This window comes from Muscardinus avellanarius (genome assembly GCF_963383645.1).
Source record: "Muscardinus avellanarius genome assembly, chromosome: 5".
Taxonomy (NCBI): Eukaryota; Metazoa; Chordata; class Mammalia; order Rodentia; family Gliridae; genus Muscardinus; species Muscardinus avellanarius.
This window is the reverse complement of record NC_137790.1, coordinates 74979919-75003028: the sequence shown is the minus strand read 5'-3', so window position 1 is coordinate 75003028 and position 23110 is coordinate 74979919. Positions and strand designations below refer to the sequence as shown.

The 23110-nt window shown below is 37.8% G+C and overlaps 1 protein-coding gene across 2 annotated transcripts in view; it reads left to right on the top strand.

Moving 5' to 3' along the window:
- Positions 1-23110, top strand: part of ZNF148 (zinc finger protein 148) — a gene marked incomplete at its 5' end in the record, with an annotated part of 85199 nt that overhangs the window by 22607 nt on the left and 39482 nt on the right. Inside the window, 3 exons of one of the 2 annotated variants that reach the window (XM_080696864.1) lie at positions 3322-3447; positions 17785-17908; positions 20247-20330. In XM_080696864.1, the coding sequence (XP_080552990.1) occupies positions 3322-3447; positions 17785-17908; positions 20247-20330 (334 nt within the window). The remainder of the gene's footprint in view (positions 1-3321; positions 3448-17784; positions 17909-20246; positions 20331-23110) is intronic. The other variant, XM_080696863.1, reaches the window with a different exon arrangement.

Below are 23110 nucleotides of genomic sequence, written 5' to 3'. Positions count from 1 at the left end.
ACTTATTAGCTGACAAAAATATTCAAATTACTTTTTAGACCTCCTACAAAATAGGACAGAGCAGTTCCACAGCTGCTTAAAGTCTCTGATCTGTCTCATACTTAGCCCAAGCGTGTGGTTTATTACTACCACTTCAGAAGTAGTAAGATGGCATATCCCAAATCCTTGTTGACTTACCTTTCCATTTTATGCTCTACTAATGAATACTAAAGGAAGTCAGTATACTGTTGGTAGTACAACAGAAAAGCAGTCAGTATACCGTTCTATACCCTGATATAATTATTAGCTAAATAGTTACTTTACGTCATTTTTTGTGTATATGCCAACCAAGCTCCTTGATTTGTTATTCTCTCACTGCCCACATTTCAGGGATTTATAAAAACTTCTACTTTCTTATTTTGTCAGTCCAAAATTCCTCTTGGGTTAAGCATTTTACTTATGGACGTTTTCTACATGTAGCCGTAATCCAAAATATAGTATGCATTTGTAACATGTTCATAATTGTTTGTTACGGTGTGTGTGCGTGCTTGTGTGTGTGTGTGTGTGTGTGTGTGTGTGTGCGCGCGCGCGCGTGCGTGTGCGTTTTCCTGGATATTGATCCCAGGGGCATTCAACTGCCCAGCTGCATTCCTAGCCCCTCTTTAATTTTTAATTTTGAAAACCGGGCGTGGTGGCACACACTTGTAATCCTAGCGCTAGGGAAACTGAGACAGGATCCCACAAGTTCAAAGCCAGCCTCAGCTACATAGTGAGACTCTTAGCAACTTAGTGAGACTTGTTTTGAAGTAAAGTATAATAAAATAGGTCTGGGGGTATAGCCTGGAGGTAGAAAAAGAGCCTGGGTTCCACCCCCAGTACCACCAAAAAAATTTTTTTTAATTTTTAATTTTGAAATACGGTCTTGCTAGGTTGCTGGGTATCACTCTATTGCTGAGGCTATCTTCTAATCTGAAATCCTGTCTCAGCCTCCCAGCTTCTTGAGTATTGGGATTACAGGTCTGTGCCACCATGCCTGGCTCTTTGTATATTTTTAGAGTGAAAGAGTTGTCATTAACATATTATGCTTCTCTGTTTGTGTGGTACTGGGGGTTGAATCCAGGGGGCCTTTTGCCTCTGGGCTATATTTCTATCCCTGTCTTACTTTTATTTGGAAACTGGGTCTTGTTAAATTGCTGAGGCTGTCTTTGAACCTGTGATCCTCCTGTCTCAGCCTCCCAAGGACTAGGATTGCAAATGTGTGTCACCACACCTGGCTTCACATTGTGCTTCTTAGATGATTCTCCAGGATTGTCACTGTATTTCTTAGCCTGTTAAGTTAAAAGTTAAAGATTCCAGCTGGGTGTGGTGGTACTTACTTATAATCACAGTGCTTGGGAGGTTGAGACAGGAGGATCACGCAGGTTCGAAGCCAGCCTCAGCTACATAGTGAGTCAGCAATGTACTGAGACCCTGTTTCCAAATAAAATATAAAATAGGTCTGGGAGTATAGCCTGGAGGTAGAAAGCCCTTGGGTTCCATCCCCAGTACCACACACACACAAAAGTTTGATTCTTGTTTTTTCATTTGAAGAAAAAATCGAAAATGTAGTAGTAAGGAGGGGATGACTGAGCACTGTCAAATCTGATGAGAATTGACTGTACTATTAGTGCCCTTAAACCTTGGTGTGTTTCTTTTAAGACAGGCAGCTCTGAGATCTAAGGATGGAATAATATATAGTATGCTTTGTGTCTTGCATAGAGCACTGCCTTTAAAGGATATGAACTTTTATTTTTTGTGTGGTACTGGGGATTGAACCCAAGGCCATTCTACCTCTAAACTATACCCCTAGCCCTATTTCATTTTTTACTTTGAAACAGTCTCACTAACTTGCGGAGGGCCTTACATAGTTGCTGAGGCTGGCCATGAACCTGTGATCCTCCTGTCTCAGCCTCTTAAGTACTGGGATTATAAGCATATACCACCATATCCAACTAAACAAACAAAAGTTTATAATCACACATATGGTAATGACTTCTTATAAAGGCTAGGAAAATACTGGCTACTATTTAGGCAAAACTGTTTAACATAAAAATAAGTTTTCATTGTTAGTCTCTTCTGATGTATCATCTTTTAGAAAATTTTTTGCTTTTTTCTTGATATGAATTATATATATAATACACACACACACACATATATGTGTGTGTGTGTGTGTGTGTGTGTGTGTGTGTGTGTGTGTGTGTGTGTGGTGGGGTACTGGGGTTCCTGGAAGCTCTTCTACCTTCAGGCTACATTCCCAGACCTATTTTATAATTTTATTTGGAAACAGGGTCTCTCAAGCCAGTGTGACTGGCTTTGAACCTGCACGATCCTCCTGTCTCCACCTCCCAAGCGCAGGGATTACAAGTGTGCGCCACCATGCCCGTCTTTTTTGATATTTTATCAAAGAAAGTGCATTAGCCGGACATGGTGGCGCACGCTTGTAATCCCTGCGCTTGGGAGGCAGAGACAGGAGGATCGCGCAGGTTCAAAGCCAACCTCAGCTACTTATTGAGGCTTTCAGCAACTTAGTGAGACTCTGTTTCAAAATAAAGTATAAAATAGGTCTGAGAATATAGCCCAGAGGTAGAAAGCCTCTAGGTTCCACCCCCAGTACCACCAAAAGAAAGAAAGAAAGAGCATTAAGCTGTCTAAATACCCTCTTATAGCCGGGCATGGTGGCGCACGCTTGTAATCCCAGCATTTGGGAGGCTGAGGCCGGAGGATCACGGTTTGCGGACAGCCTCAGCTACTTAGTGAGGCCCTCTGCAACTCAGTGAGACCCGGTTTCAAAATAAAGAATAAAAAATAGGGCAGGGGCTGTAGCTTGGAGGTCGAATGCCCCTGGGTTCCATCCCCAGACCCGCAATAAATAAATAAATAAATAAATAAATAAATAAATAAATCCCCTCTTATCTCCCAGTATTGTGTTGACTTATCGACTTTATTACTTTTCATGTGTGTGCCCTTTGTATTAGTTCCATAAATGTGGCAATGAAATTGATGTTGTGATGTCCTGACTTATACTGTATCTCACTGGTCTTATGATCATCTTTTCGCAGGATGTCTTTGTTCTTTTTTCCAGGTAGATTTTTACAAACTTTAATTTTGCCCTCAGCTTATATACATTTAATTTTTGTTTCTCAAGAGACAATTCTATTACACTCTTTTATTTAGTTTGTGCCCACACACATAGGTACTGTGGGCGTGCCTGTACGTACACTCGGCAAAGGGTTGAACTTTCAATGGCATTTTGTCACAATGGACTTTTATGCATTTCTAAAATCAGCTTTTTTTTTTAAACAGATAAGTGTAAAGCAGGAAATTACTTTTACTGATGTATCTGAACAACTGATGAGAGACAAAAAACAAATCAGAGAGCCAGTAGACTTACAGAAAAAGAAGAAGCGGAAACAGCGGTCTCCTGCAAAAGTAAGAATATATTAAGGTGGTGGTCACTAACCTTTTAATCTCAAACTCGTGGTGTGTCATAAGGACAGGAACCTGGTTGAAGTTTAAGGCAGACGCAGGTCTTGTATGGTTTAGTAAAGGTGCACAAGCCTCACCAGGAATGGAGCCATGACCTTCAATTTTTCTACCTTCTCATCATGTCTCTCATTTTTCCAAAAATGAACGTCTCTATTTCTATGTCTCTTTTTCTTCTAAAAACCAACAGATGTACCACTGCCCTTGCTTGTCACTTATATTAATTTTACTTACTTTAATGTTAAAATTTCATAAACATTAAATACCAGTTATTCACCAGGGAAAGGGTTTTAGGTTATCTGCAACAGAATGTAAGCTCCATGAGAGCAGGAACTTCATTTACTCACAGCTGTATCCCAGGCCTGGAGTAGGAGGCACAATGGGCTCTTACCAGGTATTTTGTGGCTGAATTAATGGGGTAGTCAACTTAAAAATGACTCAGTAAATGCTGTCAGGAGTTGCCAGTTTTTGTTAGTTTTTTTTTTTTGCGGGTCTGGGGATGGAACCCAGAGGCATTCCACTTCCGAGCTACACCCCCTACCCTATTTTTTATTCTTCATTTTGAAACAGGGTCTTACTAAGTTGCAGAGGGCCTCACTAAGTAGCTGAGGCTGTCCATGAACCACAATCCTCCAGTTTTAGCCTCCCAAATGCTGGGATTACAAGCGTGCGCCACCACGCCCGGCTTAGTTTTTTCTTTTTAGTACAGTAGTAGTTGGCTTTATGCAGCATTTTTCGTATTCCTAGGAATTCTTTGAACTCAGTGCAGTTTATTGCATCTGTATAGTTAAGTTTTTCATTCTTTTTTCTTCCCACATTGCTATTCTTCTTGTATTTGTGATTTGAAATCATAATCACATCATTATTTATCTCTCTTGTGAACTGTGGTGTGCTGTAGTAGCTAGCTCATACTGGCTTGCAGGAGCCGATTGCTGAAACCATTGGTAGCTTATGGTGGGAATATCTATACTGTGGAAACCAGCAGAAGGTTTCTAGCCCTCTCATTCCCTAACTGGTTGTTAAAAATTTACCAGCACGGGGCATATAGAAGTATGTTTATTATAACAAAGTTTGAAAAATAGAGAATAAAGTTATCTATAGTTCCATTCTTAGAAATAATTACTTTGATTTCCTGCTATATCCTTGTTTTTTTTTAATTTTGTGAATATGTGTAGATATAAACTTAATTTACTGATTTTTAACCCTTAAAGTGTATTAAGCTTTTTAATACTTAGCGGGTCTTATAAACACTTTTATTAGTTGTATAATATTATGTTTTTGATAGCTCATGTTATATTTAATGATTACTATGTTGAACCTTGTTATATTCTTAGAAAGTTGTATTCTTAGCTGGGCATGGTGGCGCACACTTGTAATCCCAGCATTTGGGAGGCTGAGACAGGAGGATCGAGGTTTGTGGACAGCCTCAGCTACTCAGGCCCTTTGCAACTCAGTGAGACCCTGTTTCAAAATAAAGAATAAAAAATAGGGCTGGGGGCCTAGCTCGGATATAGAATGCCCCCCTGGGTTTTACCCCCAGTACCTTAAAAAAAATTTGTTTCCATTTTAAATTATGCAACATTTTAACTATTCATGTGTTTATCATTGTGTGTGATTGATCTTGATAATGTTATGCCTTCTAGAAGTAATGTACCAACTACATTCCTACCTGAGCGGATGTGTTGCATCTCTGTGCTCTCACCAGCCTTGAATATCAAACTTTGCTTTTTTATAATTTATGATTTAGAGTCTCATTATAGTTTAGGTCTTACTTTGTTTAGTTTATGATTATACTAAATGTATACTAAATTTGGTTTTTCTACCTCTGAGTTATGTCCCCAGCCATATTTTTTATTTTTTATTTTGAAACAGGGTCTCACCGAGTTGCAAAGGACCTCACTGAGTAGCTGAGGCTGTCTGTGAACTGCGATCCTCTGATCTCAGCCTCCTAAATGCTGGGATTACAAGTGTGTGCCATCACGCCCAGCTTTTCTTGTTTTTATTGGCATTTTATAGTTCACATTTTATAAAATTCTGTCCTTCCTTCCTGTTCTTGGGATTCTAATATTTTTTTTTTTTTTTTTTTGTGTGTGTGTGTGTGTGTGTGTGTGTGTGTGTGTGTGTGTGTGTGTGTTACTGGGGGTGGAACCCAGGGGCCTTCTACCTCTGGGCTACACTCCCAGACCTATTTTATATTTTATTTGGAAACAGGGTTTCTTAAGCCAGCTGAGGCTGGCTTTGAACCTGCGCGATCCTCCTGTCTCAGATTCCCAAGCGCAGGGATTACCACCACCCCTGACTCTAATATTCTTTTCAGTGATTTATTTATATCCCTTTTTTTTCCCCCTCGCTTGTGCTTGGTAATGAACTCAGGGGCTCATCCATGCTAAGCAAGTGCTCTAAAAGCTGAACTATCAGTCCTTTTTATTTTTTATTTTCAGATAGGAACTCACTAAGTTTTCCATGCTTTCCTTGAAGTTATGATCCTCTTCTTTAGCCTCTTGAGTTTCTGAGATTATAGACATGCTCCACCATGCCCAGTCATATAGTATGTATTTATGTTAATAAATAATGAATTATTGAATATTAACAAACACCATTAATTTTTGAATATTAATAAATCAAGTGGTTCATATTTAGAATAAATCTGGATTGGAGGAGCAATTAATTTCTAGAATAGCAATAGTAATTGTGTTATTTTGCATTTGCTATTTTTTTAAATTTATTTTTATTTTTTTATTGGTGCACTGTATTCATATATCATAATGGGATATACGTGCACACATCCCCCAGTTAGCCTCTACCCCACACCATTCCCTCCCCCTCCCTCCTTCCCATGCTTGGCTTAGTAATATTATAGCAATTTATCCAGAATTAACAATGATAATCTCACATAACAGATTCATTTGTTTGATATCAAACTTTTGATCACTTAGAGATAACATTTCAATATTTCTTTTTGCTTTCTTTTTACCAGAGGATATTTTTTTCTTTTCTTTTTTTTTTTTTTTAAGGAGAAACTATCATACTTTTTTTTTTTTTTTTTTTGGTGGTACTGGGGTTCCTGGAAGCCCTTTTACCTCGGGGCTACACTCCCAGACCTATTTTTACATTTTTATTTGGAAACAGGGTCTCCTAAACCAGCGCACACGCGGCTGACTTCAAACCTGCGCGATCCTCCTGTCTCTGCCTCCCAAGCGCAGGGATTACAAGCGTGCGCCACCACTCCCGGCTTATCATACATTTTTTTTTTCTAGAAAAAAATCTATCCTAACATGAAATATGAACTCTAAATACCCAAAACAATCTCGAAAAAGAACAAAGCTAGAAGATATACATTTTCTGATTTCAAACCTTATAAAGCTACATTAATTGAAATAGTGTAGTACTGCCATAAAGGCAGATATATAAACCAGTGGAGTAAAATAAAAAGCCTAGAAATAAATTGTTCCATATATGGTCAAGTTATTATTGACAAGGTTTCCAAGAACATTTGGTGAAGGAAATAATGATCCTTTCACTAAATATTGTTGAAAAATAACAATTACACGAAAAAGAATAATGTTGGACCCTTACCTAATACCATATACAAATGTTAACTCAAAATAGATAAAAGACCTAGATGTAAATCTTAAGACTATAAACTTTTAGAAGAAAACCTGGGTCATAAAACTTCACAACATTGAAATTGGCAGTGATTTCTTGGATATGATTTCAAAGGTACAGGCAACAACAGAATAAACAAACTTTCTAAAAAAAAAAATTGTACATCCAACGACAGTGTATACAGAGTTAAAAGTTACTGATAGAATGGGGTAAAATATTTCCAAATGCTGTATCTGAAGGTATATTAATATTCCAACTAGAAATTCAAAAAAGTAGCAACAATAAAAGCAAACAATACAGTTTAGAAATAGGTAAAAGACTAAAATAAATAATGAATCTCCAAAGATTTAACTAATAAACACATGAATATATTCTTTGCTTAGTTGTCTGCTGGATGGAAAATCTTGTTTCTCTGGTTCTGGTGTGTATTACCTATTTCTTCTTTGTAGTTAATCTCCTTGAGTATTTTCTCTAGCGCTGGTTTTGAAGACATAAATTCCTTCAGTTTCTGTTTGTCATGGAAGCTTCTTATTTCCCCATCTAATTTGATAGATAGTTTTGTTGGGTAGGAAATTTTTGGCTGGAAGTTGTTTTCTTTCAGAGTTTGGAATATGTTACTCCAAGCCCTCTGGCTCTCATGACTTGGTTTGGGAAGTCTGGAGTGATTCTAATTGGTTTGCTTCTGAATGTCACCTGGTCTTTTGTTTTTGTTGCCTTTAAGATTCTCTGCTTGGCTTCCACATTTGTCATTTTGACAATTATGTGGCGTGGGGAACCTCTTCTCTGCTCCTGTCTAAAGGGAGTTCTATAAGTTTCCTGGACCTGTGTATCGATCTCTTGCTCTATGTTTGGAAATTTTTCTGCTATTATTTCTTTGAAGAGATTATTGATCCCTTTGGTTTCACCTTCTTTTCTCTCCTCTATTCCGATTATTCTTAGGTTAGCTCTCTTAAAATGGGCCCATATTTCTTCAATGTCGGATTCCTGCTGTCTGATTTTTTTTTTCTAAGTTATAAATTATGCGTTTGTTTTTGGAATGATCCTCTTCTAGGAGCAAGATTCTATTCTCCATGTGGTCTAATCGATTGTTTATACTTTGAATTGAGGCCTTTACCTCAATGATTGCATCCTTTATGTCTTTTAGACTTTCTCTAAATTCTTTTAGAAGGTTCTGTATTATTTCTACAGTTATATTCCTGATTTGATCTTCTGGAGATCTCTGAATTTCTGTGTTATCAGGTTCTGATAATATGGAGTTGTGGGCATTCATTGCCCTATAATTGTTCCTCTTTCCCATGATTTCAGAAGTTTGTGCCTTCCCTGGGTCACTACGACTTCATTTAGGGTGCTCTGTATCTCAAGTCTGTGGTAATCTCTGCCACCGCTACTCCTTCACTGGGTTGGACTGCAAAATCTTCAACCCAGGGAGATTATCAAAGTCCCTGGGCATGCATTACAGGGATTTCTCCTTTAGGGGCCGCAATTTCACTCACAGTTATTGTGCATGTTGATCAGGAGCTGTCATTGGTGCGGTGAACTCCCTGTCACTGCTGGCAATATGGCGCCGCTGCCACACCCTTGGCTGTGAGGCTGGCGTATTCCTTTTCTGGTTTTGAGTTCTGTTCTGAGTCCCTGGAAGGTGTGATGAGCTTGACCACTGGGAGTTTTTGATGTTATTTGCGCTGAAAGAACTGCTGAATTACACCCGAATGATCCGCAGCTGCTCACTTCAGCTCCTCGTTTACCTTTCCTCTCTGGATCCTGGTGCTGTGAGGGAAGATGGTGCCTGCACAGCCCCACTGCTGCATTGCGGGCTTGATTTTTGGTCTCTGGTTGTTCTTCTCGTGTTTTTCCTCTGTCCCTTGTGTTTACATTTTTTATTTCTCAGCTGATGGCGTTTTCTGGCTATGAAAAGCGCTGATTTTGTGGCAATAGAGATCAACTTTTAGCCGGGCTCGTAAACGCTGCTTTTCTCAGTCGCCATCTTCCCGGAAGTCTGCATTTACAATTGACCTATGGGGAATCTGTTTCAGGCTTTAAAATAAATATATGTAATTTGCATATATCATGATATATATATATATATATATATATATATATATATATATATATAATTTACATTTTTCTGGATATTTTAATACCGTAGGTTTTTTATGCTATTCTGGAGTGTAGTATCTTTCTTAATTCTTATTAAACCCCAGAATATGATCTTCTGGTGTTATTTGGAATCTTTATATGTTGATATATTGTAGGTACTTTTTTTTTTTTTTTTTTTGGTGGTACTGGGGATGGAACCCTTCTACCTCCGGGCTACACTTCCAGACCTATTTTATATTTTTATTTAGAAAAAGGATCTCTTAAGCCAGTGAGGCTGGCTTTGAACCTGCGTGATCCTCCTATCTCTGCCTCCCAAACTTGAGGATTATAAGCATGCACTACCACGCCCGGCTTGTAGGTACTTTTAAATATAGATCAGATGTTTATAGTTTATGCTCTTTTACTTATCTGATTTCAGAGAAACTCACATAAGATTATTATTTTATAATATTTCTAAGGATATTGTTTAAGTATTTATATTGTTATCCTGTGTCTAGATTATAAGATTTGACCTATTCTAAGTATAGTATATATAAGGAAACATTTTAGAGCAATCTTTTCAGGAAGTCCTTGGAAGTGACCAGAAATATTGTTATCCTGTGTCCAGATTATAAGATTTGACCTATTCTAAGTATAGTATATATAAGGAAACATTTTAGAGCAATCTTTGTAGGAAGTCCTTGGAAGTGACCAGAAATAGTATGCAGCAGGCGGATGATAAAGAACAATTTTTAGATTGTTCTCGCTGTTACATTTAATGGGACAGGGAATTGGTGAGGGATATTTTTTAACATTAATCTACTATCTTCAGGTGAATGGCTTTCTGTGTGTGGTATCTCATAACTTTGAGGCATAAACAATGAATTAATTTATATTTTCTCAAGAGTGTGTTAAAATTCAATCTGTCATTGTATATGAAGAGAAAGAATTTGTCTTGGGTTTATTAGTCAGTGTATTGGTTGTTTCAAATTCTTTAATAAGTTGAAGTTTCTCAAAGTTTGGCCTATTCTAAGTAAGGTATGAGTAAGAAAATGTTTAGGGGCAGTCTTCTCAGAAAATGCTGAGGAGGGTGAAGTGACTAGGAAAAGTATGTAGCAAATGGGTGTGAGGATTACACTTTTATTTTTCATTTTTAATTTTTTGGTGATACTCGGGAACCTAAGGGTCTTCTGCCTCCAGGCTACACTTCCAGCCCTACTTTATTTTTTATTTGGAAATAAGGTCTTGTCAAGTTGCTAAGGCTGGCTTCGAACCTCTGAACCTCTGATCCTCCTGTCTCAGCCAGAGTACTGGGCTTACATGTGTGCGCCACCACACTCAGCTTGAGAATTATAATTTACTATGTTTAGAAGACTGTACTCTCTGCCAGCACTTTTTCCAAATATTGACTTTTGCCACTGTGAATAATTTGCATATGTGTCACTACTATATTGGATTGTGAGTCTGTATAGAAAATATTTAAAGCAATGTGATAGGATTTTAGTAGAAATATCAGAGTTTATATACATCCAAATAAATGTGATTCAAGATAACCTTTGTGGCAAGAAATACTGTATTGTTATGTCATCTTTAGCTGCCATGGATTTGAACAGTAATTTCTTTCTGAATCTTTATTTGGCAAAGTCTAGTCAAACTTTACCTAAACTTAAGGTAGGTTTTGTACTTGAAAATTGCCAGAGTATACTTGGCAACACATCTGATGAAAAGAGGGTATTTGAACTCGAGAGTATGTTCTAGGTTATTTGCTGCATTGTAGAATGGGTATTTTATCAAAGTAAAATGTCCACATGGTAGAAGCTTGCCCCTTTAATTTACTTATTTGAAAAAAAAAATTTATCCCATGTGTGTTAGAGATTAAACCCATTGCCTGTGTGTACTAGGCAAGTGATTTACCACTGAGTTTCACCCCAGCCCAAATTTCATTTTAACTGCTTTGTTGAAAAGTTTTGTTGTATTCTCTTTTTAAGCTGATAAGAACAGATACTACACTTGATCTTAGCCAAAAGGCTGAGAAGCAATGTGTTCTCTTTTTAAATACAATGCATTTGACCACAAATCTGTATTTATTGTTTTGGTCCTTATATTGTGCACGTTTAAGAAAATCATTATTATAATGGAGCCTTCTGAGAGGACTGAGGTTTAAGGTTCTTTGTCTTTTCACCCTGAAAACTCCTGAATGTCAGACATTTAAGTGGTTTTGTAATTGTGGTACTGTCTTAATTTCATATGAGCTTGTTCAATTTTACATTGCTGTATCTGGCCACTTATGATCACTTTCCTTTGCCTTTGAATCTGTTTTTGTTTTGTTTTGGGTTAGGACCACAGCTTAGACGTGTGTGAAAAGCCTGTGTAGATTTAATTCAAATTACAATGTGTTTATGTATGTGGTTCTCCCTCCTGGCTGTGTTAGTCACCTGCAGGACTTTTTGCAGTTACTGAGGTCTACCCTCTATGCCTGGAGGTTCTCATGGTGAGTGGTAGATACTTAAGCTTCAAACCCTTAACTCTTGATACCAGAAGTTTATGGTTAACTGAGGTCTTATCATTTGAGATTGCTGTTAACTTCTTGTTTGAATTAGGAGGAAATGCACTGTACCTCAGAAGGGCTTTATCAGGATTGAGGGGTTAACATGAGTTCTAAGAATCCTTTTCAGTAAAATTGTAACAAGATAATATCTTAATCCAGTAGTGTTTGTTTTTAGGTCTTTTCAAATTCTTTAGCAATTCTTTTCAATTCTTTAGCAGGGTACTTTAAATTACTTTATTCTGAAATGTTTTTCCTTTTTCATTTAACATTTTATTTAACATTTGAAGGGCAGTGACGAAGGAATCTCTGTCAGGTGCTGAAGAAAGTAATTGTGTTTGCTAGAACACTTCAGGTAAATTGAGTATTCTAAGTTATGCTGAATTCAGGAGGGAACAGCACATTCAACATACAACCAGATTATGAATTATAGAAATCCTCTCCTAGCGATTTATTACACGCCATTGGTTCCCAGAAAACATTTGACAACTTGATATCAACAAGATTTAAAATTGAATGATACTAAGTCAGGAAGAAAATGGACATACCAAGCATTTGTCATATTTTCTTCTATATGTTACTTTGATTTAGGAACCAGTGACTTTGAAGATGAACCAGTTGTAGGACTGGATAAACAGGAACTATGAGTTAGTACTTACATAGAAAATAAAGGAAGAAAATTTTAGCCAAATAATTTATTTATCAAATTTTCCTAGGGAGTTACTGTATTTTAGATAGAGTGTTTTCCATAGAACTGAACCTTTAAAAATATTTCTGATGATGTAAATCTTCCTTTAGAAAATATCACGTACATATTAAAATCCAGAAAACAAGAAAGAACCTTTTGCATAAAACTTGAGGTCATTATGCTAAACTGAAATTCTTATACCGTGGTATTGATATAGGGAATTTTCTAGCATTGTCAGAAGCTTGTTATTTATATCTTTAAATTTATTTTTATTTTTATTTTTATTTTTTTGGTGGTACTGGGGGTGGAACCCAGAGGCTTTCTACCTCTGGGCTGTACTCCCAAACCTTTTTTTTTAAATATTTTATTCGGAAACAGGGTCTCACTAAGTTGCTGAGAGCCTCACTAAGTAGCTGAGGCTGACTTTGAACCCGTGTGATCCTTCTGTCTCTGCCTCCCAAGTGCAGGGATCACAAGCGTGCGCCACCACGCCCAGCTTTTTTAAATCTTTTGTGGTACCGGGGATGGAACTCAGCAGCATTCTACTTCTGACCTACATCCCCAGCCCTATTTTATTCTTTTATTTGAAACAGGGCCTCACTAAATTGCTGAGGCTGGCTGCAAACCTGTAGTCCTCCTAACTCAGCCTCCCAAGTACTGCTATCACAGGTGTGTGCCACCACGTCCAGCTGAAGCTTGCCATTTATTTATTTATTTATTTATTTATTTATTTATTTATTTATTTATTTATTTATTTATTTGGGTGGTGCTGGGTTCCTGGAAACCCTTCTACCTCCGGGTTACACTTCCAGACCTATTTTTATATTTTTTTTATTTGGAAACAGGGTCTTTTCAGCCAGCGCAGCTGGCTTCGAACCTGTGCAATCCTCCTGTCTCTGCCTCCCAATCGCGGGGATTACAAGTGTGCGCCCCACCACGCCTGGCTGAAGCTTGCCATTTAAAAATGAAATTTTGGCCCAATGTGGTGGCACCCACTTGAAATCCTGTGTTTGAGAGGCTGAGACAGGAGGACCACAGGTTCATGGCTAGCCTTAGCAACACGAAGCCCTCTGCAACATAGTGAGGTCCTATTTCAAAATAAATAATAAAATTGGACAACTGGGGGTGTAGCTCAGAGGTAGAATGCCCTTGGATCCAATCCCCAGTGCCACCAAAAAATTAAAAAAGGAAGAAAAAAGAAAGAAATTTGGTAATGAGTAAAATCTAGTATGCAAGGCAACCAAAAATCCTTAAGAAAGGAAGACAAGTCAGAGTGCCAGTTTGGGATATCAGCTCTAAGTAGAATAGTCAAATGTGAGGCCTATTGCTTTGGGTGACTGTTATTTTGTTGTATGTTTTTGGAGCTACACTAATCTTTCATTTCAAATTGGATTCAGGCAGTAAAGAGAATTTTAAATGCTCTTATTTCCCAACCTGAGTTACAGTGCAGCAGCTTATAATGAGAATTTAGATTCACTTTTCTAAGTTATCTTTTGGATTTAGAAGTTGATTTTGGAATGTATGATAAAACATATAGTCAGTAGTTTAAAATATGCTCTAATACTTTTAGTAGTATATGTATAGAACATGGAAAATTATGTTTGCTTTTTAAGAGAGAACACTTCTCATTGAGGGTGTCAGACTTCCCGTTGTTCTGTGGCAGTGATCCTGGAGCAATGAGAAGTCTCTCAGATGAATAGGCAGAGCTTAGAGATTTGCCCACTGAAAATGGTTATATTTAACCATCACCATCCATCTCTCTGTCACCTCTCTATATGCAGCTTTGTAGCTAGATAGAAATAGATACATCTCAAAACAAATACACTTACAGTAGGTCATGAGATTAAGAAAACATTAACTGAGAGGTTCCATTTGATATACTTTTTTTTTCTGTAAAATTCTGTAAACTCAAATAGATAAGAAAAAAAATCAAGCTGGATATGGTGCCGCATGCTTGTAATCCCAGTACTTGGGAGGCTGAGACAGGAGGATCACAGGTTTGAGGCCAACCTCAATCACTTACTGAGGCCCTTTGCAACTTAATGAGACCTTGGTTCAAAATAAAGAATAAAAAGTAGGGCTGGGAATATAACTTGGAGGTAGAATGCTCCTGGGTTCAATCCTAGTTCTGCAAAAAAAAAAAAAAAAAGAAAAGAAAAGAAAAAAATTACACATGTTATATTATTACTAATTTCTCTATTTGGTAAAGACTGATTGCTTACTCTTTAGAATGTATCATATTTTTGCTGAAGTAGCAGTGACAGGAGGCCAGAAAAGCATCCAGAGATGCCTGTAGTGGGCATTTTAAATTTTGAAATGGCAGATTTTTTTCCCCCTGTAGTAATGATGTTCATATATTGATGAAAAGAACTGAAAGGCAAAATGATTTTATGGTACCAAGAGCAGGTAAGACTGCTAATCTCTAAGGCAAATACATAACTTGTAGGTCACATTCTACTAAAAGATCTTGAAAGAAGGTATAATAGAGGCCACGTTTGTCCCAAGGAAGAAAATTTTGGCTATATTATCATGCTATTTTTCTTTCACTAAGGGACCTTTTCCTATGCATGCCCACCTCTCTATCATACTCACTACTCAGTAATCTGAACACTGAAGGATTGAGAAATATTGCTTGTAGAAAATATTTTTTAAAAGAATAAGTGGTTAGCTAGGAGGGGTGTTTCATATGGATAGCAGGCAGCTGTGCCCACAGGTATGGACTCCATCACTAGACCAGAGGGCTAGTGATGAATAAAACAGGCAAAATCACACAATACATTTAAAATATTATACTTTGGAAGGGCCATTGGTACCTGATTGAGACAACATTCATTTTACTCTGTTTCCTTTAGACAAAGATGTTTGTTTCTCAGGCCTAAAGAAGTATGGGGGGGGGAGCTAAATATAAAAGGTCTACGAATTTGGTATTTCTCTCTTTGAACTTAGAAATAAAATAGCTAGTTTTTTCATTGTGTTTCTCTACAAGGCAGTGGTAGTTGTTCCATCCTTCAGATTTCACCTTGAATTAAGACCTGAATCTACAACGAAGGGTAGCATTACTTCCAGTGCCAGAAAACAAGGACCTAGAATTCCTTCACAGTTCATAAAAGGGCCTTGTGCAGTAAAGAATCACATCCGTTTCACATTAAGCAGCTTGGGCCAGATCTGCTCCTTACAAAGCCTTTCCTTGCAGTTGCTATTGCCACAGAAAGCTATTGAACAGCCATGTTTTTTGGCACTTAGATCTTCTTATTTATTACCAACATATGTTGGGGGAAAAACCCTGGTGCTATTCTCTTATGTATAAAGTACTTAATATCTTTTACTATTTGTTTTATATGTTAGAAGTATCTTGAACCAGAGTTTTAAAAGGTTTTGTATATTTTATTTTTTAACAGTGTTAACTTGCATATTGTTATGTGACTTGGAGGAGTTGAGAACATTTTAAATGGACTAGCCAGGGGTGACACTTTCCATTCTCACTCACTGTCAGGAAGCTGTGACTCCCCTCCCATTCTCCTGCCAAGTGTTTCCCTTCCATGGCTTCAAGCACAGGCTCTGAAGCACTGTTGACCACACTGGCAGTTTGCCCAGAACCCAAATGCCCATATAATTTGCATAATAATTACCACTGATTCACACTTCGTGTAGGATGCCTTCCTAACTCCCCTTTTCTAGGTTGGGGAAGGGGTCATAGTTGTGTCTCTTCAGCTCCTACTCAGTTTCCACTGTCTTGTGTGTTTTTAAAGGTGTTTTCCAGGTCTCTCTTCTCTGTCTTGGACTTTGTCTTAGCTTGTATTCAGTATACTTCCTTCTGCCTCCAACATTGTTCCTTCTCAGTGGCCATGTGCCTCCTGGTCTTGCCTCCTAGTTCTCTTGCCTTCCTTACCTTCTGTCATCTTTTCTCTCTCCTCAGTAGTGGAAAAAAAAGACCATTTGTTATTTTCACTCTGCCACATGTCTGAGTAGGGGCAGTGCATGTTGCACTTTGAACCCGTTGTTGGTAAGTTGGAATGTGCTGAGTGCCCAGGTGAGCCGCACTGGCAACTGTCTGGACTGGGCCACAGTACTCGCCATCTCAGGAGTCATTCTCAAGATAAGGCTGTCTTCTAGCTTCCTTTTTCATACCTATCTCTAATCTATTATCCAATAATTATTTTTAGGAATATATTTAGCAATACTAGTAGTACTAGAATACCCTTAGAGATCTAGACTGAAAGAAAGGATGAATTCTACTGTAGGATGACTTGAAACTTAATTCTCTCTCTCTCCCTCTCCCTCTCCCTCCCTCTCTCCCTCCCCCTTTCCCTCTCCCTCTCTCTCCTCTCCCCTCCTGCCCCCTCTCTCTTTGTAGTACTGGGGGTGGAACCCAGGGGCTTTTCCACCACCGGGCTATACTCCCAGACCTATTTTATACTTTATTTGGAAACATGGTCTCACTGAGTAGCTGAGGCTGGCTTCAAACCTGTGCAGTCCTCCTGTCTCAGCCTCCCAAGCACTGGGATTACAAATGTGCGCCACCACACCTGGCTCTAATTTTCTCTTTAAAAAAAAAAAAAAAAAAGATAATAGGCAAACACCATGTTTCAAAAATATGTTTTAGCTGTGTAATGTTAAGTCTTCTTATTTTCTATCTTTTATGCATATATAGACAAACACATTTCTGTATGTATTGTTTTGTATTCAAAAATTAGCACATTTATATGCTGAGTTACAAACCTATTTATTTATACTACTAGAAATTGAACACAGGGGCATCCCTGCCCTATTTTTTTTTTAAACAAGAGTTTTTTTTTTATTTTGAAACTGCATGCTGGCCTTAAATCTGTGATCCTCCTGTCTCAGCCTCTTAAGTATTGGGATTTCATGTTTACTTAAACTTTGGTGCTCATTTCATATAAGTTTATAAAGAGATTTCTCCTATTTTACTACCATATAATAGTATATTCATTTTCCATAACTTATTTAACCAGTCCCATATTGATTAATATTTAGACCATGTATAAAACATAAGACTTTTTCTCTTGCTTATATAAGAATTTGAAATTGAAAACACAGCTGTGCTTACCCTAGCAGAGAACATTTAAGGGCTCCATTAGGCATCAGTATTTCAGGGGAGGAGCCAGAGTGGTGAGATCTTACTTTACCAAATTTCAAGGTTTTATTAATGATTTTTATCCATTCTGATAAATTGTACTTTCCTACCATTAAAGATAACATTATTCTAATATTCTTTTCAAGATTATTTATGAAAAAATACTTAAAACCTCTGGTTACTTTTGTTTATATTTTCCTTTTTAAAAAACTAATATTTAATTACATTTTAAAAACTTCTTTCTTTTGTTTTTGCCTTTTTTTTTTAAACTAGATCCTTACAATAAATGAGGATGGATCACTTGGTTTGAAAACCCCTAAATCTCATGTTTGTGAGCACTGCAATGCTGCCTTTAGAACCAACTATCACTTACAGAGGCATGTCTTCATTCACACAGGTATTTCTTGAGTTAAAGTGGGCTTATGGCCATTAACATTATTACCTTGTTCTTTTCCTCTTTGTGTAAACTGTAGCTAATCTGACACTGCCAATCAGAACTTATGGTTCAGAACACCAGAAGGATACCAGGGAAGACATTACATGAGGAAAGAATGAGCAAGATATATAAAATTAATTAAATAGTCTTAGTTGGGCAATTATTTGGCTTAAAGTTCTCCTTTTAGTTAGGAAAATGCTTAAATACTATATTACAAAAGCATGTCCACATTCATTGTTCTGTGTAAGATAATCCAGGCAGTTTGAAATATGAATTTCAGAAATTGAAAGTTAATATCATGAAGTTAATATCATGAAGCCATTGAGAATAGAACCAAAGATTGACTTACAGACCTTCGGGGAAACAGGCTAGACATGAGAGCTGGATTGGGGTGGTAAAGGTGGGACAGAGTCCTAAGTGAGGCCTGACGCTGGGCAAGGTGGTGCACGCTTGTAATCCCAGTACTTGGGAGGCTGAGACAGGAAGATCGCAGGCTAGCGGCCAGCTTCAGCTACTTAGGCCCTCTGCAATTTAGTGAGACCCTGTTTCAAAATTTAAAATTAAAAAAAAAAACAATAGAACTGGAGGTGTAGCTCAGAGGTAGAATGCCCCTGGGTTCAAAGTGAGGTATGACGAACTAGAAAATACAATTTTGTGCCAGAAGCTAAAAGAAGACACTCTTCCAAGGAGTCCATGATCAACAGTGTCACCCTGCAAAGGACAGAGAGGGGTAGAGAACTGGGGAGGGGGATTTTTGGAAAAATAGCTAGGAAATCACAAGTAGCTTCTCAGGAAGGAGAACATTAGAGTCAAGCCACTAATGAGTTGTGAAGGATTTGAGTCTTGGGTAGACTGCTCTTTTAAGAAGGTGTTGTGATAAGCCGGGCGTGGTGGCGCACGCTTGTAATCCCTGCGCTTGGGAGGCTGAGACAGGAAGATCGCGCAGGTTTGAAGCCAGCCTCAGCTGGCTTAAGAGACCCTGTTTCCAAATAAAATATAAAATAGGTCTGGGAGTGTAGCCTGGAAGTAGAAGGCCACTGTGTTCCATCCCCAATACCATAAAAAAAAAAAAAAGAAGGGGTTGTGGTAAAAGAGAAAGAAAGAAAGTGCCATGGTAGGGAGTGTTTTAGGATTGAAGGCTTCTCCACAAGGAGCAGACCAGACATGCTCTCCTTAAAAGGAAAGGCTCCAAGCCGGGCATGGTGGCACACGCTTGTAATCCCAGCATTCGGGAGGCTGAGACAGGAGGTACTTAGTTAGGACCTCTGCAACTCAGTGAGACCCTGTTTCAAAATAAAGAATAAAAAAATAGAGCTGAGGTAGTATGTCCCTGGGTTCCATCCCCAGTACAGCAAAAAATAAAAAAAGGGAAGGCAAAGAGGGAAGGTTTAAAAGAGTCAAAAAAGGAATATTTAGAGCTGAGCCTGGTGCCTTATGCTCTTAATCCCAGTGCTTGGGAAGCTGAGATAGTAGGATCATGGTTTGCAACCAACTGCAGTGGGGCCCTCTGCAATTTAGTGAGACTCTGTTTCAAAATAAAAGAATAAGCTGGGTATGGTGGCTCACACGCTTGTAATCCCCACACTTGGGAGGTGGAGACAGGAGGATCTCGCAGGTTCGAAGCCAGCCGCGCTGGCTTAAGAGAATCTGTTTCCAAATAAAAAATATAAAAAAATAGATGTCTGGGAGTGTAGCCTGGAGGTAGAAGGGTTTCTAGGAACCCCAGTGCCACCAAAAATAAATAAATAAATAAATAAATAAATAAATAAATAAATAAATAAAATAGGGCTCAGAGTATAGCTCAAAGGTAGAATGCCCCTGGGTTCCATCCCCAGTAAACACACACACACACACACACACACACACACACACACACACACACACACACACACTTATATAGGAAGTTCTGAAGAAAATAGATGAAAGGGCAAATGGGAAGATTAGATAGAACAGGAGGGGTCTGACTTCTGTATAAGGAAGAAGAGATTTAAGATTATACAAAGTAATTGATAGAGTCCTTTCCCAGCCTATTATTTTTAAATTGTTTTAAATTGTTTTCTTTTTTTCTCTGACAGATATAAATCAATTTAATATTTTGTATGGTTGTGAGAATGTAAAATTTCAAATCTTGGGGAAAATTTTGAGAGGAAATAAAATTCTTAATAAAAAATATAAAAAATTTTGTGGTCTTTGGGATTTTTCCAAAATTTGGCTTTTCACAGATATATTTCCTCAGAAATAGTAACTAAAACTGTTGTTTTATCCATTAACTAATTTATGGATGTGAAATTATTTTAAGGCGAAAAACCATTTCAATGTAGTCAGTGTGACATGCGTTTCATACAGAAGTACCTGCTACAGAGACACGAGAAGATTCATACTGGTGAGTGCTGCCACCCGACTAGGGTGGTTAAAGTTACTGTTTCAATAAGTAGCAACAACTTGGTGCCATTTTTGTATGGTTTGTTTCTTAAGACTATAAATCGCAGCTTATCTTTTTTCTTTCTTAAATAAATCAGTGTAACTGTTAAGTCTTGGCTTTTTGTCCAAATCCAATAAACTACTTTGAAGTAGAGCCTTATAGTTGTAGTAATCTAAAATATACCTTTTAAGTGACAAGAGGAGGAAGCCTTTCTGAATTAGCTGTTTCCTTAGGTTTTTAACAAGTTTAGAGTAGGTAGTTAGTTATCATTCATGTTAATTGCCATTTGGACTAGTTAATTAGCTGAGCTCTGGGGTAGTGATATCATTTTTTATTTCTCTGTATCATTTATATAGCTTACCATCTAAAGAAATGTGATCTTAAAAAGTTGGGAACTTCCAATTTCTCATTCAAGTTGTTAATGATATAAAAACAGATATTTTGAAACATCACTATATCATGCCTTACAAATTGAAGTCTAATTTTAGAGCAAGTATTTATTTGCATTTTTGTCAGATTAAAACTAAGTTTTATAAGTAACTGATTTAGTGGACTATCAACTTTTGACCATTGTTGCCTCAAAGCACAGTTAAAAGTGCTCCTTTAGAAATTTTTTTTGTGTGACAGAATAATAAATGCAGAATTGGCAAATTTGTAGAACTTTTTCTTTTACATTTAAATAGAATTGAGAATGATGATAATATGAATATTAAAAATACTAAAATTTTTAATACTTCTCTGGATTAAATACTCAAATGAGAACATTTCTAGCTGTAATTTAGACGTGTTCTCATAGTGTGTGCAGTACTGGTGAAAGGGGGATCTGTGAACAAAATGTCAGATAGAAGCAACCTTTTCTGCCTAATACCTTTCTTTCAGCTTTCTCTGTCCCTAAAAGGAAGCATAATTATGGCTGGTCTGCTTAAACAGAGCTTCAGTTGTTAGCAAACTATGTGCTCGGATGATCACTTTTTGTTTTTGTGATGCTGGAGATCTACTCCAGCACTCAGCACACGGTGACAGTACTCTACCACTGAGCTGTGTACCCAGCCCTGATGTTCTCCTTTTTTGTTCTTGTTTTGCAGTACTGGGGACTGACTGAACCCAGGGGCTCCACCACTGAGCCCCCCCCGCCCCTTTTTAAGCCGAGTCTTGCTAAGTTACTGCATGCTCGCCCTGAACCTGCAGTCCTCCTGTCTTGGCCTCCCAAGTACTGGGATTATAGGCCTTTACCACTGTACTGGCTTGATATTCTTGTTTTCTTTTGTTTTTTGGTACTAGGGATTGACCCAGGGGTATTCTACTTCAGAACTATACCACCAGCCCTTTGTATTTTTTTATTTTGAATCAAGGTCTCACTAAGTTGCTAAGGGTGGTTTTTAAATGGTGATGCTCTTGTCTCAACTTCCCAAGTACTGGGATTACAGTTGTATGCCACCATGCTCCACGAATATTCTATTTTGTCTTTTGTGTGTGTGGGGGGGTACTGGGGGTCATCACTTGTTTCAGTTTCTCAAGTAAATGCTTATTTATTACTTTCAGATGGAAGGCAGTATACTAGGCACTGTGGGAGAAAAAATTTCGTAAATTTTGTGTGACTTACAGCTAAATTAAAATTTCTATGCAGTGATAAAATGATCAGATAAAAATGAAAGTGGTTAACTATACTTTATGTTTTTAATATCTATTAGATTTTAATGACTTATTCATTTAATTAACAGAAAGTTTACTGATCCTCTAGTATTTTTCAGACACCAGGAATATAGAAAGACTATAAAGGAATTTCTTTGGAGATACAGACATATAAATGAACAGAATATAATTAAGTGTACAGTTTTATACAAAATGCTTAAAATGTTATGTTCTCTGTTGGAAGACTTAGGGAAGGCATCACAGAAAAGTATCAAGAGGCTAATAAGTTCAATTTGTAGTATGTGTAAATAGATGGGTAGGTGGGCGTGTATCTGAAAAAATAAGTTTGAAACAATGCTTTTTGTGTGTGGGGGGGTACTAGGAATGGAACCCAGGGCTTTTTGTACCTCTGGGCTATACTCCCAGACCTATTTTATATTTTATTTCAAAACAGGGTCTAAGTTGCTGAGAGCCTCATGAAGTAGCTGAGGCTGGCTTCGAACCTGTGCGATCCTCCTGTCTCAGCCTCCCAAGCGCAGGGATTACAAGTGTGCACCAACACGCCCGGCTTGAAACAATGCCTATACTCTGTTGTTTCTATTATAGTGAATTCTTTCTTAAAGGGTTGGTCACAGTCCTGTAATTCCATGATTGGAAAGACAACTGTTCCAGGCCATGGGGAGAGCTTGGAATTAGACAGGCTGTAGTGTGTAGTTAACATTTATTAAGAATTTAGTAAGCTGGGCATGGTAGCACACACTTGCAATCCCAGTACTTGGGAAACTGAGACAGGAGAATCACAAATTCTCATCCAGCCTTGGCTATTTAATGAGGTCCTCTGCAACTTAGTGAGACCCTGTTTCAAAATAAAGAATAAAAAATAGGGCTGGAGGTATATCTTGGAGGTAGAATGCCCCTGGGTTCAATCCCCAATACTGGAAAAGGAAGGAAGGAAGGAAGGAAGGAAGAAAGGAAGGAAGGAAGGAAGGAAGGAAGGAAGGAAGGAAGGAAGGATTGATTTGCTAAATGCCAGACACTACACTACACTAAATGTTTTATTATATATCTCATTCAGTCCTCACATTAAACTTGAGAGGCAGGAGCTATTG